Below are 18634 nucleotides of genomic sequence, written 5' to 3'. Positions count from 1 at the left end.
GTGCAATGCTTCTTGAACAAATAGTTGTGTACGTGTGCTGATCTTTGTAATTATAAATTGTGAATACTTGTGACTAATATTATTATTTTTTTTTATTTTGTGCATGTTATAATTTATAAATAAATATAAACAAACAACACTAACCTGATAACATTAAATCTAAATACCAAAATGATTAATTTACTGTGTTTTTGTTATTTCTTATTCCTGTTTTTAGGTTTTCAAATCTTGCAAAGTTGGAAAAAATACTAAATAAAGCTGGAGTTGTGATTCAAAGGATAATAGACCCAAATGAGAGGGAAAGGAGAGAAAGGACAAAAGATAAAGAAGTGAGAAAAGTTGGAAAATTAATAGTCAATATTTGTATAACAGAAGATCTATTTACCCTTTCTCACTACTCTATCTTTTGTCCTTTCTCACCTTTCCCCAAATTTGGGTCTATAATCCTTTGCGTCATAACTCCAGCTTTATTTAGTAATCCTTCCTCATTCACACATCTCCAAGTATTTGAAAATATTTCCTTTCTGCTCAAAAATAAAATATAAATAAAAGTTTACGGCTTTGTGAAACTTCTTTTTTGAGTTTACGCTGTTGAAATAAAATAAATAATAAAAAAATTAAAACATTTGTCAGTTTTGTTTACATGTTTATTGGGCCACATGGAACTTGCCTTGGGTTGCATGCAGTCCATGGGCTGGACACCCCTGCTCTACCTTCTTCATCTTCAAGGCTCTCATTGCCACTACGGAATTTCTAAAATCACCTATCACTTGTGGACCCTTCTCCCCTGCTCTCTTGATACTGGTTGCTGCTTGGGAAGCATTATAACCGAGTTTGAACTCATGCAAGAAAAGTAAATGCATTTCTTCTTTTTTAATCTTCGTTATTAAGGTCTTATATGCTTCAAAATTGTACTCTGATAGAAATTATAGGAGAATTATTAAAGAGTACACATCAATTATTAAGCATGTAAAATTTTGTATAAAACACTACAAAAATAGCAATTACTTTCAATTTTTAAAAGTGAGCCAAAAATCAACCAGTATTTTCTGAATACCAGATAATAGACAACAGAAATCAGACAGAGATTAATCCTCCACTGGTCAAACAGTCAAAAGTTGATATTTTAAATTTGACAAGAAATTTCAAATTGTTTTGCCAAAAGACAACCATCTATTTCTCAACATCTATATGTTACAGCACAGGTTCTCAAACTTATTTCGACTACTGTCCACTTTGAGATTAAAAAAAATCTAGTGCCCCATATTTTTTAACTTACCTTTTTACATTACCATCTGTTGCATATCTTAAAAACAGTTATTGCAAATATAATGTTTGAACATGCATTATTATATGGAAGGATAGATAGGGTGTGACCCATATCCTATTTCTGAGATCAAAGAATGTTTCAATGAGAAGAAATAAAACTCATATTTAATCACTGAGACTTCTACTGCCCCCTGAAAGCCTCCAGCGCCCACAAGGGGGCATTATCGCCCACTTTGAGAAAGGATGCATTACAGTATTTAACTTCTTAGCACTCTTATTTTGCCATAAATCCAATTTGACAACAAAATAATATACCATGCTTAATACATGATGTTAAATGCAGACATGCAGCAATTAAAAATTATCCTCAGTGGCAGAAGCAGCAGCAGTAGCACATGCTAATGTGGCAGGTTATAAACACCAACATTCCCAATTTGAAAAATACAGATTTTAAATAACTATAAATTAACAAAATGGAAACATGGCATTACAGTATTCTTTTATTTATTTAATAAGTAGAATCACTGCTTCACTTTTTTCTAATTAAAAAAAGTATGAAAAACTTAAGTAATTTGAAAAACTTACCTTTTCAAATGTAATTCTTTATTTTTTATATGCCGAAATGTTTTTCCACATAAATCACAAATATGCTTTGGTTCTTCATGAATTAATATATGTTTGTTTATATCTGATCTTTCACATCCCCTTAAAAATTCAAAAATTATTACTACTAATAATAAAAAAACTTAATAATAAATATGAATTGTATACAAATATTTATCAGCATAAATATCTATTTACATTAGCCATCACAATTATTTCTATATACTCTTTTATTAATTATCAAGTAATCAAGTAATGTTTTATTGATCTTTTATTTATTCTATAAACATCTGGTTCTTCTTTGTTGCAAATATTTTTTTCAAATTCAAACTGTTTTAAGATTCCAACATTACACAGTTTTTTTACATATTCTAATTATCTCATTCTAGATTATCTAACCAAATTTCGCCCAGGATTTTTCTTGTACTTCACAAACTATAATTCTTAAGAAGCTATACATTTTCATACTTGTTCAAAGTGTATTTATTAATACTCATTGACATTTATTGTCACCAATTCATTTGTCACATCCTTTATATTGTTTTCTTTCATCATTGATTTGCTTATAAGAGAAAAGAATCAGCATGAAGTAAATCAACAAAATAAGAGGGATGATTTAAGTCTGTAATCCCATATTTTGTCTAAGTTATTATTGCAAAATACTGTAGTTGGACATTGTTGAGAAGATTAGATTTTATCAAAGTCTTATAAATAAGTAAAAACCAGAGCCTGGATTCATAAAAGTCTTTTAAGATAAGACATAATATCTTACCAATACCATAAAATTACCAGAAACTAATGACATTTTATATTTCACATTCAAGAAAACACATTGTAGTATTTACAACAAAACAGAAGAGATTGGTAACAAGAATATGTTTATATAACATCACTAGCAACAATTTCCATTTTAACAGAGCCAATAAGAAGGGATTCCTTAGTGATGTATTTTCAAAAATTTCTCATGCCATGTGCTTGCAATATCAAAGGAAAAATAACATTTTATTTCATTAAAATTAAAATGGGTAGGTAAATTATTTATATATATAATAGATAGTATCTAAAACTTGCTTTTACCAAAAACTGTAACTGATCTAGACATGAAATGAATCTTCCTAAAATTGATACTAGTGATTATATTAATAGAAATATTGAAAAGTTCAAAAGAAATTGACAAACTAATAGTTTTTTTGGTTAAAAAAAATAACATTAAATTAAAACGAATAAGATTTTTTGGTTTGACATTCTACAAACATTTTAATTCCACCAAGAGGAATTCTATCAACTTTTTTTCATAATTTGACAACTTAGAAGTTTCAAATTGGAAATATTTAAAAGAGATGATCAGTAAAAAATGACAGAGCCAAATACTCAAACATCACCTTTCTCAGTACATTACCTTATAAGAGCTCTTAGATATCATGGTAATTACAAGACTTTTTAGTCTTGTAATTACCATATATATTTTTATATTTTAACTTATGATATACTTTATGAATATGAAACTTTTTGCATCTGTCAACTTACAATGAATTTTATTGTAACTTATGATATGAAGTGTTTGTAAATCTAGGCCTAGTCTTCTATCATTTAAAGTGTCATTTGTTGATCAGATGCAATCAATTCATGTAATTTTTTGACCTTTATTAGAATCTGAATCCTTACTGTCCACAACATTTATCATCTATAAACCAAATGACAGCCTTAATTAATCAGGCTATTTTATGCTACAATTAATAATTAGAAATCAAGTAATTTGTTACTAAAAGTAGACATTATGCACCATTTCTTATCAAAATTAATAATTATAATAATTTAATATAATTTAGAACAGTCTGGAAGAAAAGAATTGGCCCAGAACAGGAGTCAAACCTGCTACCTCCACTTACTGGCAGTTATGAGTGGCATAACTGGACAGCGCACCACATGGTAAGCAGAGATTGCAGGTTCAATTCCAACTCCAGGCCAATTCTTTTCTTTCCAGACTATTCTAAATTATATTATTAATTTTGATAAGAGATGGTACTAGAACATAATGTCTACCTCTGGTACCAAATTACTTAATTTCTAATTATTAATTGTAACATAAAGTAGCCCAATTAATTAAGGCTGTCATTTAATTTATTATTAATACATCAGGCTTTGAGATGTTTATATATGTAAACATTTATCATCTTCATAATGTCTCATATATCACTCAAACAACATTAGCAATGGAGAACTTTATTACCATAAAGTTCTTTTATCATTTTTAGATTTTATTTAATTCTTCTTATCTATCTTACAACAATATTTTGTTTGCATTTTGCTTAGTGACTACTAACACTAACAATGATCTTGGGTAATATAAAATATTTAATCCATCTTTGTATAAAATGTATAAATAGCAAATGAAACTTATATAACAAAACAATTGGAGTCATCAGTTATTGTAGACACATTGACTCTTCCTATTATTTTTTGGTTGTGTTATATAATAGAGGGAAAGTATAAAAATGATAAAAAAATGACCACCAAGGTTTTTACATTTTTGGACTTGGAGTCTTGAAATGCCAAAAAATACATAAAAATTTAGGATTTCTTCTGTATGTATGGATTTTAGTATGTGAGGCTCAATTTTGTACACCCTCTTTGAAACTTAATAACTTCTGTGCTTTTTGTTGAAAGTTTTGAAATTTTGCAGAGAGGTTTGTGTATTAGGGGCATTGATGTTATTAAATTTTGATGATTAAAGATCAATGGGGTGGGCAGACAGAGGGGGATTGTATGTCATATCTTGAGTAGGAGTGGACTTGATGATGATTTTATTCATTATTAACATTTACAAGTTTGTTTTTATAAAAAACTCATCCCTACCCTCAAAATTAAGCTTTTTGCCATTTTATAATAATTAAAACAAAGTTTTTTAATAAAATATCATAACAGATGGCACCATGCATAATTTTAAATGTTGTTGGATTTTTTTACATGATGTGACTGAACTTAATCTTAGCACTTAATGTCAAATCTTATTTATTTAAAACCATTACTATATAATATAATAATGGTTTTAGTCTGTAACCAGATCACTCTCTTATCTACTAATAATTTTATAAGGATTATGAATGACAATTGTTTCAAATTTTCAAATATCTAAATTGATTGCTACCATTATCAATATTGAGAGTACTAAGCCATCAATGATATTTTAAATGATGGATTCTCCCAACTCACAATTAGAGGCCTATAATGCTAATAATTGGCAAATAAAACAAACCACAAACTATTACATCTGTTTATTTTCTTTAGATGACTTAACTGTATCAATCATTTGATAATTCTGAGATAATTAAGTTGTAAATATGCATTTTAATAATTTAATTTATGAAAAGTGATATATTGAAACTTTATGTTGCAAGTTAAAAATTTACAAATAATACAAACTATTGCTAACCTGTAATCACATTGATCACATCTAAATGGTTTATCTGGATCATGGGTACGCAGATGTCTTTTTAAATGTGCTCGCCTATTAAATTTCTTCTTGCATATATCACATTCAAACAACACATCTGCTGGCATATGAACCATTTTCAGATGCATTTTTAAAATATAATGATCCTAATAAAAAAAATTTAAGAAATTTGTTTTATTCTTTTATTATTAAAATAATACCTTATTAAATATTATGTAGTGTTATTTTTACCTTATAAGTTTTACCACAAATTTCACAAGTACAGCCATTGTCTGAGTGTCGTAGTAAATGACGTTTAATCACGTACGCATGTTCTGCAGTATGATTGCACACTTCACATATACATTTTGGATGTTGCTCCTAAGTATCGTAAAATATCCAATTTCAAATCTCAATTATATATAAAAAAATAATTTTATCTTCATCTTATTTAAATTTATATTATTAATAATCTCAATAATCTATATTTTCATTTAAATTCAAATTTAAACTCAAACTTCATAAAAACATCAGTTTTTAGTAATTAAAAAACTACAGATAAACTTTCATTAATTGAATTTCAATTTTATATAAATTTAATAACTTTTTCATTAAATAATTTTTAACTTAAAATTATCATTTTATATATGTTATTAAATTTGTTTGATCTAACAGAGTAGACAATATGGTAGAATTATAAACAGACTGAAGTTTTGATTTAAAACAAGACCTATTTTGTTATAAAAGTGATTTCAAGAATGAGCCACTTGCAAATTTTAAACTGCTTGATATTAGATAAATTTTTTAAAAGTATGAATCTAAGAAAAGAAACATTAAAATGAAAACTTCATTTGACTATGTGTATGTACTTAAACATAAAAAAACCCATAATTACATCTATTCTTTTGAAATGTATGCTTTAAAATTTGTTTATAAATAAATTTCCCATTCAGTACTTCTTAAAAATGAACCATCTTTTTAAAAATGTATTTTAGGTAAAAAACTTTTTAATTAATCATAATATAGAAAATGATTTAATATGAACAATTATTTATTGTAACATTGTCATAATGCCGGGCTGCAATTTTTAATCATATTTTTAATTTATTTATTTTAAATTATATACTCTCCACCTAAAACTAGTATTAACCTGTCCTCATACATCATACTTTTCTGTTAGCAATGGAGTCATGCTGGTCATCTATCTAACACCTTTCAGGGGAAAATTTTTGAATTGAAATAACGCTACTTCTGATTTGCATTGGAAGTTCATATATAGTTAAATGGAGCCTCCTGCCCTAAGGTTTCCATATCTGGTCTTGAATTTCATTTATCTAACACTGTTCAAGAGATTAAGGAAAGAGACAGATGAAAGTGGGAATTTATACATCTACAATTTTTTCTAATCGCAGTCTTGCAGTAATTGCAGTCTTCCAATGAGCATATTTTTTGGGCATACAGGCTTATTACTCTAATGTCTTAAAAAGAGATATGGGAAATTAATATATGAATAAAACTAAGATTTTGGTTAAGAACTCTATAGTAACTATTATTGAAAGTAATAGAAATACAAATTAAAACATTATGATGAAGAAATAACATACATATATAATAATGCCGCAGTTCGCTCTTCCCACCATGTCGTTCATGGGGTAGAGGTTAGCGGCTTCGCCTATCGAGCGAAGGTCTCCAGTTCAAACCTCATTGATGCAGGTTGTTTTTTTTTTTTTTTTGTGTGTATGGTCTCCCTGTCTGAGAACATATGTAAATACTAATAAATACTAACAAATTACCATGTTTCTACCATGTCTCTGTAGTATATAACAGCCAGCTCTCAGGCTGAGAGCGGTTCTTGTTCTCTACTACAAGCTGCAGGAGTTTTACATTGTCTGAGTTAATAAATACCTTTGTGTTCCTAATGACTGGTTGCCATTTGTTCCCGCGACAATATATACATATATATATATAAGAATGTTTTAAGAATATAAAAAAGTTTTAAGAGAGTTATATGCTGTATTCTTATCATTAACTTTAAATTTTATGTGTTCATTTTTAAAAAGATGTAAAAAAAATCCACAATTATTAAAAAACAACAAAAAGTTAATAATTTAATAATAGATTAAAAATAATTACTATTTCAATGTAAAAAGATTCTAACTTTATAATGTTTAATAAGTTCTTCTTCTTCAAAACAGAGAAAACTGCAGCATTTACAGTGTTGTGCTTCTTTGGCATGGGTAGAAAGATGTTCTTGATATTGCTGAGGATAATAAGCTTGAAAGTTGCATTTTGAGCAAACCAATTTTTCTATATCCGTTTCTGCAGCTTTTAATCCTGTTCAAATAAACAATTTTCCTATTATTATACATAAATAAATTCCTGATTTTTAATAAGAAAATATATAAGATATGTTTCACAAATTAGTTGAAACCCTTTATTTTTATTCTTTAATACATTTGATTTATTCTCTTTTTGACAACTATATACCAAGTCATTTATTCAACTTTTCAATCATGCTGATCATCTATCTTACTCCTTTCAGGAAAAAATTTTTTAAACTGAAATTAATGTGACTTCTGTTGCAAACTGGAAGTTCATATATAGTTAATTGGGGCTTGCTGCCCCTAAGTTTTCCATAACTGGTCTTGACTTTCATCTATCTAACAATGGTCTTGAGATTAAGGAATGACAGAGAGATGGACAACAGCGTGAATTTATAGGTCTACAATTTCTTCAAATTGCAGCCAAAGTTTAAAAAATTAATAAATATTAAAACTTACTTGAAAATAATTAGTACAGTAGATTAAAGAAATCGAATTATCAGATTTTTTATAATAAAATTATTAATTTTCAAACTAAAATTTTTTACATTTTACCAATCAATTAAAGAAAAAAAATCAATGATGAATCAATCAACAATTGAAAACCAATAAATAAATATTGCATCAAAATATGAATACAGACATCTATATTTAAATTATTTTATGAATTTATCATTCTCTATAAAATCCTCTTTATTATTATTATGTTGGGTGTAGTAGGTCATACTTGGTTGACACTGATTGTTACATACTAAGCCAGACCAGAGTCAAGGCATAGCAACCAAAACAAAACAAAAATGAAATAAATTTATCAGTGTGTAATGTATTCAATATACTGGTGTGTTTCTAATCAACTGTAATGTTCCCAAGCTTTTGTGTAGTGTGTATGGTATGACACCTGTAGAGGAAAGAATGACAGGTACAGTAAGTGCAGTAGAAAATAAGGCATTTGTGTGTATGGATAGAGATCCATACTCACAAAAGCCTTATTTTCTGTGTAAGTTCTGCATACTTGCTGATTTTTTTCAGTGTATGTATTTTGTACATTGTGAGTGTTTGGAATGGATATGTCTATAATGTATGTGATTTTATTGTGTTTGTCAATGAATGTGATGTTTGATCTGTTGTGGTAAATTGTTTTATCTGTGATTATGACTCTGTCATAGTACATTTTCTGCATGTTGTTTTCCAATACTGTCTGTGGAATGTATTTGTATTATGGTTTGTGGATGTCTAATAATTTCTTTGTTTGCAAGCTCTTGGTGTATTATATTTGCTATTTGATTATGTTTATGTAAACAATCTTTCTGTGCCATGAGCTTGCAACCAGAAGTGATGTGTTGTATAGTTTTTAGCATGATGTGACATTTTCTGCATGAGTGTTATATCTTTGAGTATGTGTTTTATGTAGTTTTTAGTATTTATGACCTGATACTGTATGCCAATCACCTTCCATCTCCCCAAAGAGGCATCCTCAAGCTAACCAACTGTTTGATGCAGTTTTGTCAACAAAATCATGGGCCTAATTGTAGAGAGCCTTTTGAGCCATGATTGCTATTATTATTATGTTGGGTTTAGTGGGTTATACTCGGTTCACACTGGTGGCTGTTGTTGTTATTATTATTATTATTATTATATTAATACAATAAATCTGTAAATGTATGATATACGAAATATATGAGCTTTAAATAGCATTTTACTTAAATTAATTATTCTGTTTTACACACATTACAAATAAGAAAAATACACTAATCTTTCATGACAAGACCTTGGGGTTAAATTTATTATTTTTACAGCACATTTAATCATAGTCTTTTTCCTACTTCAAAATGTCAGTTATAAATTAACTTAAAATTTTGATAACTTTTATATTCATTATTACTAAATCAATCAATCAAATAATTTTATTTATTAATTCATATAAAGAATGCATAAAACATTAAGTACTGAGTTTATTGTTTATTTATGCAGAATTTCAACAAAAAAAATTTATATCAAAATTATATTCTAAATTTTAAAAAGTATATGACAATAAATAAATGAAATAAAACTCTAACAACATATAATACTGCCAAAAAACTTTGCAATATAAAGGATTTAGTGTATGTTCGTAAAATAATTTATGTCAATTAATAGAAATATATAGAAAGACTAAAATGTCCTCACTCTCACCATGTCCAATCACTGGAAATAACAATCTTCCACTGCAGAGATTACCTTTCTTTAGAGACTATGCCCCTGCATAAACATGCAAAAAAGTCTAAAAGTCATTTCCAGCAATTGGACATGACAAAAGTGAAGACATTTTAGTCTTTCTACATATTTTTACTAATATGTAAATCCGTCAGCCAATTTTTAAAAAAGGATTTATGTTAATTTCTTTACCTTGACAGATATAAAATACAAGGGCTATCTGGAAAGTAACTTCTGTTTTCATGAGGTGCTGACAGAAGTGGAGGCAATGGCCCCGATTTTTGCAACAGTGTAGAGTGAGTTGTATGCATCCAGCATTGGAAGGGTCCAAGTTGTGCTCTCTGTTGTCTTACCACATATGCCATTGAGAATCCTGCTAGCTGTGAGGTAAACTCAGTGATAAGATTTCTGTTAGCCAAAAACTATGAAATTGTTGAAATTCATCAACTATGCAAAATTTATGCAGAGAACATAATGTGTGAGAATGGAGTATACAATGATGACATATGTTCAAAAATGTGCAGACAGATGTCCATAATGAGCAGAGAGGTGGCTGGCTACTTGTGGTGACTGAGGAATTTGTACAAAAGATTGATGAAAAGGTTAGAGAGAATTGCAGATTTACAATTTCAAAACTTTCTAATAAGTTTCCAGATTTTGCACACAGTTCTTCATGAAGTAGTCATTGACATGATTGAAATCACAGGGGACAGAATTTTATCATAATAGAATACATGTTATGGCAAGTGTTTAAATTTGGCTAGAGACTATGTTGAAAAATAAAGCTGTGTATTATAAAATTCCTTTCACTGTACTGATGTTTTATTTTTATCAATTTCCAAACAAAAATTATTGAACTATAAAATTAAAATTAAAAGCAATGGGATCTGTTATTAAATAAATTAATTAAAATAATAATTCTAAAAAAGTATATTTCTAGAAATAAACGAGTTAAAATTACTCTTTCAACACAGAGATGGATCACAATTTAAATTTAATATTTATTTCTTACTATATTTTCCAAATGCATTTCGCCTGTTGTCCTCATCAGTGGATACAACGTTTTACATTTTTAGTACTTTTATACTCAATCACAGTATCCCAGCATGCATCTACATATTATGCAACATGCATTATGTAAATACAATTAATTTAAATACTGGCATATGCATAGAGGCATGCTGGGATACTGTGATTAAGTATAAAAGTACTAAAAATGTAAAACATTGTATCCACTGATGAGGCCAACAGGCGAAATGCATTTGGAAAATATAGTAAGAAATAAATATTAAATTTAAATTGTGATCCATATCTGTGTTAAATTTCTCTGGATAGAAGAGAGTAATTTTAACTCATTTATTTCTGGAAATATACTTTTTTAGAATTATTATTTTAATTAAACAAAAATTACTTTCTTGATAGCCCTTGTATAGTCCAATAATAAAATTTATTAGAAAAGATACTTTGCAAACTTGGAAACTACTTTAATAAATGATAAAGGAAAAAGTAAACATTTTTGATCAACAATTAGAAAATTCTGGATTAACATCGATTCCAGCAACAACTCTCCAAAAATAAATTTTGAAACAGGTTAAATTTCTGTGGGCGATTTCCAAAAATCCTTTCTATTCAATTTTCTTCAACTATAAAACCACTTCATAACGAATATCTAGATTCAAAATTCACAAAAGAATTAAATGACTTAATCAATAGGAAGCACAGTAATTCATCACTGAGAAGTGACCATATCCTGACTAAATTTCTTAAATTACTACCAAATTCAGCAAGATCTGTTACTTGATATATTCAACAAAATGTACAACACACTTTCATATCCTGATTCATGGAATTCTGTTTAGCTCTATATGATATTCAAAAGGGGAGATAAACTCCTTCCTAACAATTACTGACCAATATCTCTTTTACCAACCTTAAGAAAATCCTTTATGGCAATTTTAGCAAAAAAATTTCAACGATGGACTAGTGAAATGGATTTAGAATCCAAATTTCAATATGCATATATAAAAAACAGAGGGACAGAATCTGTGATATTTTTGTTGCTATCAGTCATTCAACTTCACTTGTCTAAAAAACAAACTATTTATAGCTTTTAAAGATATTGAGAAAGCTTTTGATACAGTCTATATACCACTTTTGGTCCAAAATTTGAGAGAGAAAGGAACAGGTGAAAAGTTCTCCTACACAGTGCTTAAGTTGTTTTTGGACTATAATACTAGTATCATTCAAGGAAACAACATATCTCCTTCATTTAATTATCTTATGGAATTCTACAGGACAATTGCATTCTCCTAACCTGTTTAATTTTTATTTGACAAATTGACCAACTCTTCACAAACTCCACTGATGGCATTGAAATTGCAGGCAGACCTTTTCATTATGTATCATTTGCAGATGACTTAGTTCTTATGACACCAACAAAAATTTCTTTACAAAGGAAAATCAACCATTTAATTTATTCTTTAAATCATTGCACCTATCAATTAATCCCAATAAAACAAAGATAATGATTTTCAGAAATAACAATAAAATCTCAGAAAAAGAAACCAAACTGTATTTAGAAAATTTACCTCTTCAATTAGTCAAAGAGAATGACTAATGACCTTTGAATCAAACAGAAGTCTTAAATCACATGTTACAAAATTAAATAGAAAAGTAAAAGCAATAATTGATAATTTATTTCTATGCTCAAGATTAAAAATCTCTAATATATACCTACATGTGAGATTGTATAATTTTATAATAAATTCAATTATATATTATGCAAGACCAATTTGGGGTCTCAATTTCTTATATGATCTGGAACAATTCCATATTTACTTTCTTTGAAGACTATAAAAACCATGCCTGGATATGCTATTTGACATGAGACAAATTGACTCTGGTTCTTCCCATTCTTTTTAAAATGTATAATAAAATTCTATCAAATAAAACTTAAAAGTGACGGAAATATAACTTTTTTACACCTAGAAATGTTTAAAACAAAGTAATAGACAGAAAATTAACCAACTATGGCAAACAAAGTTAAACAAACATTCAGTGTAAGTACCCTCTTGTTTGAGAATAATACTCATGATTGGAAATACAGATATTCATTACTTATAGATTCTGCAATATCACAAAGTATAAACAAAGATCAAAATAGCTTATATCAATCAAAGTATCACTCATGATATCCAAAAATACTAAAAATTTCTTCACTACAACCATATATAAACTAACCACTGGGAATAAATGTTAAAATACTAATAATTCAATTACGTTTAAATAAAAACTCATTATTTATAGAAAATAAATATATAGATTTTGTAAATAAAAATTGTTACTGGTGCAACTCAAGCAACTTTTCAATATTACATATACTAAAAGCCTGTGAGAAATTTACTCAAATATGAAAGTCACATGGATATCTTACATAATACAGCAAAGTTTAACTCAAGACTTTAGAGAAAACCTGAATAAACTTTCAGAGAAGGAGCTGTACAGCTTGTATAATTTTGTAATCAAAATTGTGAAAGAAGATGATACTAGCAAATAATAAACAAAATCTAAGAACTTGTAAGAAAATAATTATTAATGAAAAATTTTGATTTTCTGTTTGTAAAGAGGCATACTTACCTCTTGATAATTGTAATTACTTTGCCCCTGAGTAACAAAGCTTCCACCCTTTATACTAATAAAGATTGATTGATATTGATATAATAAAATTTATTATGAAATTGTCCTACTGAAGTCAAAAATATATAACAAAAGATACTAAAATAAATTATTAATCCAAAAGCATGAAACTCACCAAGTTTAACTCCTACAGCATCTTGTTTAGGAAGAATAGCTGGCAAAAGTTTATTGGCAAGAGGAACAACAGTAGTAATATTGTTGGAAGAAACAGTCATCTTTGATGTTTTTTCAACATCTTTTTCTAATACTGCTGAAGATTTTGTAGTGTTTTCTGAAATATCACTGGTCTCTATAGTATTATTATTATTATTATTATTATTATTTTCTTTTGCAGATTGAGCAGGGGATAATACAACAATTGCAGGAGATTTATGAATATTTTGTTTTGCAGATGTTTGTTCTGATATTGGTATGGGTAACTGAGAGGAAAATGTTAAGTTGTCATCTATATTTGTTTCTTTTTCATTTATTGTATTTTCACCTGAAAAGAAAAATTTAATTTTAAATGTATTGTATAAAATAATTGATTTCTTTAATACTACAATGCACTGGTGTTTTTTATATATAATTTTATGTTTATAGTTCATTTGGTTTAAATCTAATTCTCCAGTAAATTTCATATCTTTTATTGTTTTTATGTATATTTTGATTGTTTGTTATACTAGTATAAAATTTCAGAAAATTTGCATTGATTGAATTTTTAAAAATTGAATCTCAATTTTAGAAAATTCAGTCAATGCAATAAAAATTTATAAAATTTGAGTTTATACAATACTTATAGTTTTATTTTCAAGAAATTCTATACATCTAAAACAATGATCAAATGATAAGGCTGAGAGTAAAGCTTGGCTGATTAATTTTATAGATACTATGTATAGTGAAACCTGCTAATGTGACAACCTGCTTAAGTTGACCATTTTGAGCTGGTCCCTGCAAAATAATACATTTTACAATGAAGATATATCACAGATGGTCACTGTACAGTGACCACCTGTCTATTGTAACCATTGACTCCTTTGATCATGTCCCAAGGTAAGAAATCATCCTGGATAAAGTGACCATTTTAAAGAATTTAATTCAATCTGTAGAGATCACATTGCAATTATAAAATATTTAAAACTATTGTACTTTGTATATAAGGAATTTAAACTAAATTTTCTATAATCTTTTGAAATCTTTATAATATTAAGTAAAAGAAACAGCAGTTTGAAAAATTTTAAATAATCTGTAACATAAATTAAAAACACCACTAGTATGAGAATCCGAACTTTAACAAAAATCAGTCAGAGATGTCATCATACTCATTCTATAATTGTTGTCATCTACTACCTGACAGAATCTTCACTTACACTTTCTTGATGGCAAAACAACGCATTCCCGTAACCTGCTGACTTCTTGGCCAGACGATATTGTGCTAATAGCATCATTAACAACCAAAGAGTCAGTTGCTGTTTTAGTTTTTCCCGAGTCAAAAAGTCACCACCCTAAGGATAATTGTCGCCAGTACCTTGACCAATACTCTGTGCCTCCAAAATGGATTATACTATCAACTTGGACCCAAACTGCCTCTGAATTGGAATAACTTCATCGTCAAAACCCAAATAATTTGAGATTCTATCGACATCAAATCTACTCCTGGAAAGGGACATTTACCTCACTAATTAGTCGAATATACATTAGCCAGAACTGTTATCATCCTCTCCTGCATCCAGACTACAACTAGATCCTTCAACTACAGGTATTTATCAACATACAAACCTCATGTAAACTCTCTCTCATGTGACCTATTTGTCTATAAGCCTCTTAAAACTAATGTCTAATGAAATTGTAAAATTTATCAAGTTTTCTTTGAAATTAAATCATTATGTTGTTAAACTGGCATCTGAGTGATTCTCTTCTGGTACGCTGTCTCTCAACCCATTGCCATCCAGAATCCGATCACCTGCATACATGGCCGCTCATTTGACCTACATTCTAATCTTAATCAACACATCGTCTCGGCTTCCATGTCAAACAAGACATGGTGGTGTCAGTTGTGACAGATGCTAAAGAGGGTCAAACTAGCAATGCACCAGCACTGTGCAATTTTTAGCAGCAGCACTGGAGGCAAATTTAAACATTTATGTTATGATATAGATCATGCCAGGTCACTATTGTAGCTTTCCTTGTCAGTGTTTCATATTTTGGCTTTGTTTGGTAAAGTGAGCTGGCTTCGTGTGTTCTTTGCTAATTGTTAAATTTCTTTGTGTGGATTCTTAATTTGAAAGCAAGATTCATTTTTTTCTTTCTTTTTTCAATAATTAACTTTTAGAATGTAAAAGAAAGGATACAAAGAGCTAAATCTTCACAGAAGTGTGAACTGATCCACTTTTTGGAAAGTCATAACAAGAGGTAAACAGTTGAGTTGAGTTAGTAAGATGACCGTAAGTAACATCAAAAAGAGGAACCATGAATGTCTGGATAGATTTCAGATTGTGTCTGAAGATATGAGCAGAAAGAAGACACCAACTAAATTTGATGACATAAATTTCTTGTTGTTATACTAGTATAAAATTTCATTAAAAGTATTGTATAAACTCTGAAGTGGTTTACTAAAATGAGGATATTAAACAAAAACACAGACAAATTTATTGACTACCATTGTGATGATGTGACCACCAAATCAGTTGATTCTGAAGATGATTTTTGGAAGTGTTGTAAAAGAGGTCAATAAAGGGATGAATGAAAGTAGTGAAGATAAAGAAAGTCTGTATCATAATGAAAAAGAGAAGCCATTATCTTTATCTCACAGGAATGTTTATGATATGCTGGAAATCTTTATAATATTAGCCTCTTGCTATGCAACTAGCTGTCCTGAGGTTCTTATGCCAATTTATCAAGCAAAAAAAATTGTAGCTGATGAAACTTTAAAAAAAAAGTAAAATTCTAAAGCAATCCAGGATTGATGAGTAATTCACAAAAAACTGAATTTGTTACACTGTTTTTTCTTCTCTGAGATTTTGTTTAAAATACTGTATATTCAATTGTTTTGTATTTTTTTGTATTTCAAATTAAATTTCATACAGTCAAAGCTTTTCTTATTTCTACTTAAGTGATTTCATTCAAAAACACCTACATTCCTCTTTCTGCATAACATGACCACTTTGATGGTTCACTGTAGTTTGAACTAAAGATAGACAATGAGGCTACTTTTTTGTATTAAATTATTTAGACTATTCTGATAATAATTTGAGATATAATCTCAATGCTTAAATTAGTGTCTGGAAACAAAAATTGAATGAAAGTCTGGGTAAAATAATTGACAATGCATGTGCATGATAAGTAGAAGTCATAGGTTCAACTCCTGCTCTGCTTCTCCAGATCAATCTTTCTTTCAAAGATTCAAATTTATTTTATTTAATTCAAAAATTAGTATAATTATTAAATTTAATGCAAGAAGATGACTTAAATGCCTATCTTTAGTCCAAATTACAAATTATCTATAAAATTAATTAACTAAGTTAATCTGAAGTTAATCATTAGAATAATTTGAGCTTGGTTGTATCTATGTATTTAAATGTTTAAAATAAATTTATTTTCTTATTCAATATCCATTTAGAAATTCATGCAGTTATGTTTAACAGATATGTACTTAAATGTAAAAAAAAATTTTCAGAAAAATGATGTTTTTAAATTTGGTCTTACCTTCTCCATTTTCAACGTTATTTTCACAAAGCTGGGTTTCTGTTTGAAGATTACTCGAAGATTCATTATCATCATCATTGGTAGGCTTATTAGATGAAATATTCTCATTATCAGGTGTTTCCAGCATTATGGACATAGGTCCTGTTAAAGGCTTTAAAAAAGTATTTTTCAAGAAATTATTGATCAATTAAACAATATGGCAATAAATGAATGTGCAATTTATATAATTCATATTTCACATACACACCATTTATCCTTTCTTTTATATCACAGAACACCATATAATTATCCTCTACACTGCCAATTTTTATTCAATGTTTAATTAATATTTTAGCAACTTTTAGGGATAGTTGCACAAGTTACTGTTTAAACTACAGATTATCTATCAGTGGAATAAATTTAACCTTGTCACTAATCTCAACAATAATGTTATTTTTAAGATCAGGGTAGATTGTCAGTATAGCTGGCAATGACTAACTACTATTACTATACTAATGTCAATAAGCTGCTAATTGTTTTATTGCACTGTAAATGAAAACATTCTTCCTGATTTTAAATTTTAAGTTGGTCAAATTACAATGTTATTATTTTATTGTACTAAGAAAAATGTGTTCTTTAACATTTATTTAACAACTAGTTTTATTAGATCTGATATATTTTATTTTTTAGTTGAGGTTTAACTGGCATGCTGATCTACCCTGCTTATATGTGGCATGCCAGTTAATCCACAAAAATATGGTAACAATAGCGCAGCTTACAAGCAAGAATACCATATCACAATTATTTTTGTTTTCTCTTGTTTCTGAACTTTCTTTAGTATGGGTGCATGAAGAGAAACCAGTTTTAGTTACCTTCTTTTAAACGTGCTTTAAGTGTTTTTGTTTATTTAATGTTTGTTCACTCTAATTCAGCATATTAAGGTTTATTCAACCTTATGATTAAAACTTGTGCAACCAGCCCTTAATCATCTAAAATTCTCCAGTTACATTAAAAATGTTTTAAATTTTCAGATTTAATGTCAATTATTCATAACTTATACAACAGGTCTTGGAATAACTATCTTAATATAACTTAATTATTAATAAATTTTCATTTCATTTTAGATAGTCTATTAAATAATTCATTTTCACAGGTTAATTTAAATTACAACAACACTTAATCTAAATTAACAAAGAACCAAACTAATGGTTCTTTGTTTTTTTTAAATTTTTTAAAAATTATTTTGTAATTTACAGTTTGACAGGATTCAGTAAATATATAAGAAAAAATGTCTTTCCATAATTATATTAATTAAATTTTAAAAAATCCAAATCAAACAAAAATTTAAAATAGCAATTAAAATAGTATTCTTGCAAGATATTAAAAAAGAATATTAAGATACTGTTTTAAATTTTTCTCTGTACATTAATTAAAAAGTAAATAATTAGAATAATTA

At 28.1% G+C, this 18634-nt stretch overlaps 1 protein-coding gene across 5 annotated transcripts in view; it reads right to left on the bottom strand.

The window, feature by feature from the left end:
- The window catches only part of LOC111630584, an 84958-nt gene that overhangs the window by 18939 nt on the left and 47385 nt on the right, over positions 1–18634 (bottom strand). For all 5 annotated transcript variants that reach the window (XM_023374697.1, XM_023374701.1, XM_023374698.1 and 2 more), the window contains exons 9-14: positions 17200–17350; positions 13631–13996; positions 7464–7639; positions 5558–5686; positions 5306–5472; positions 1855–1974 (exon numbers count right to left, since the gene is read on the bottom strand). In XM_023374697.1, coding sequence (XP_023230465.1) covers positions 1855–1974; positions 5306–5472; positions 5558–5686; positions 7464–7639; positions 13631–13996; positions 17200–17350 — 1109 coding nt within the window. The remainder of the gene's footprint in view (positions 1–1854; positions 1975–5305; positions 5473–5557; positions 5687–7463; positions 7640–13630; positions 13997–17199; positions 17351–18634) is intronic.

This window comes from Centruroides sculpturatus, unplaced genomic scaffold (assembly GCF_000671375.1).
Source record: "Centruroides sculpturatus isolate CEXI.00-Female unplaced genomic scaffold, Cexi_2.0 scaffold603, whole genome shotgun sequence".
NCBI classification, from domain to species: domain Eukaryota; kingdom Metazoa; phylum Arthropoda; class Arachnida; order Scorpiones; family Buthidae; genus Centruroides; species Centruroides sculpturatus.
Note: the sequence above shows the minus strand (reverse complement) of the source record. Positions and strands in the feature narration are given on the sequence as shown.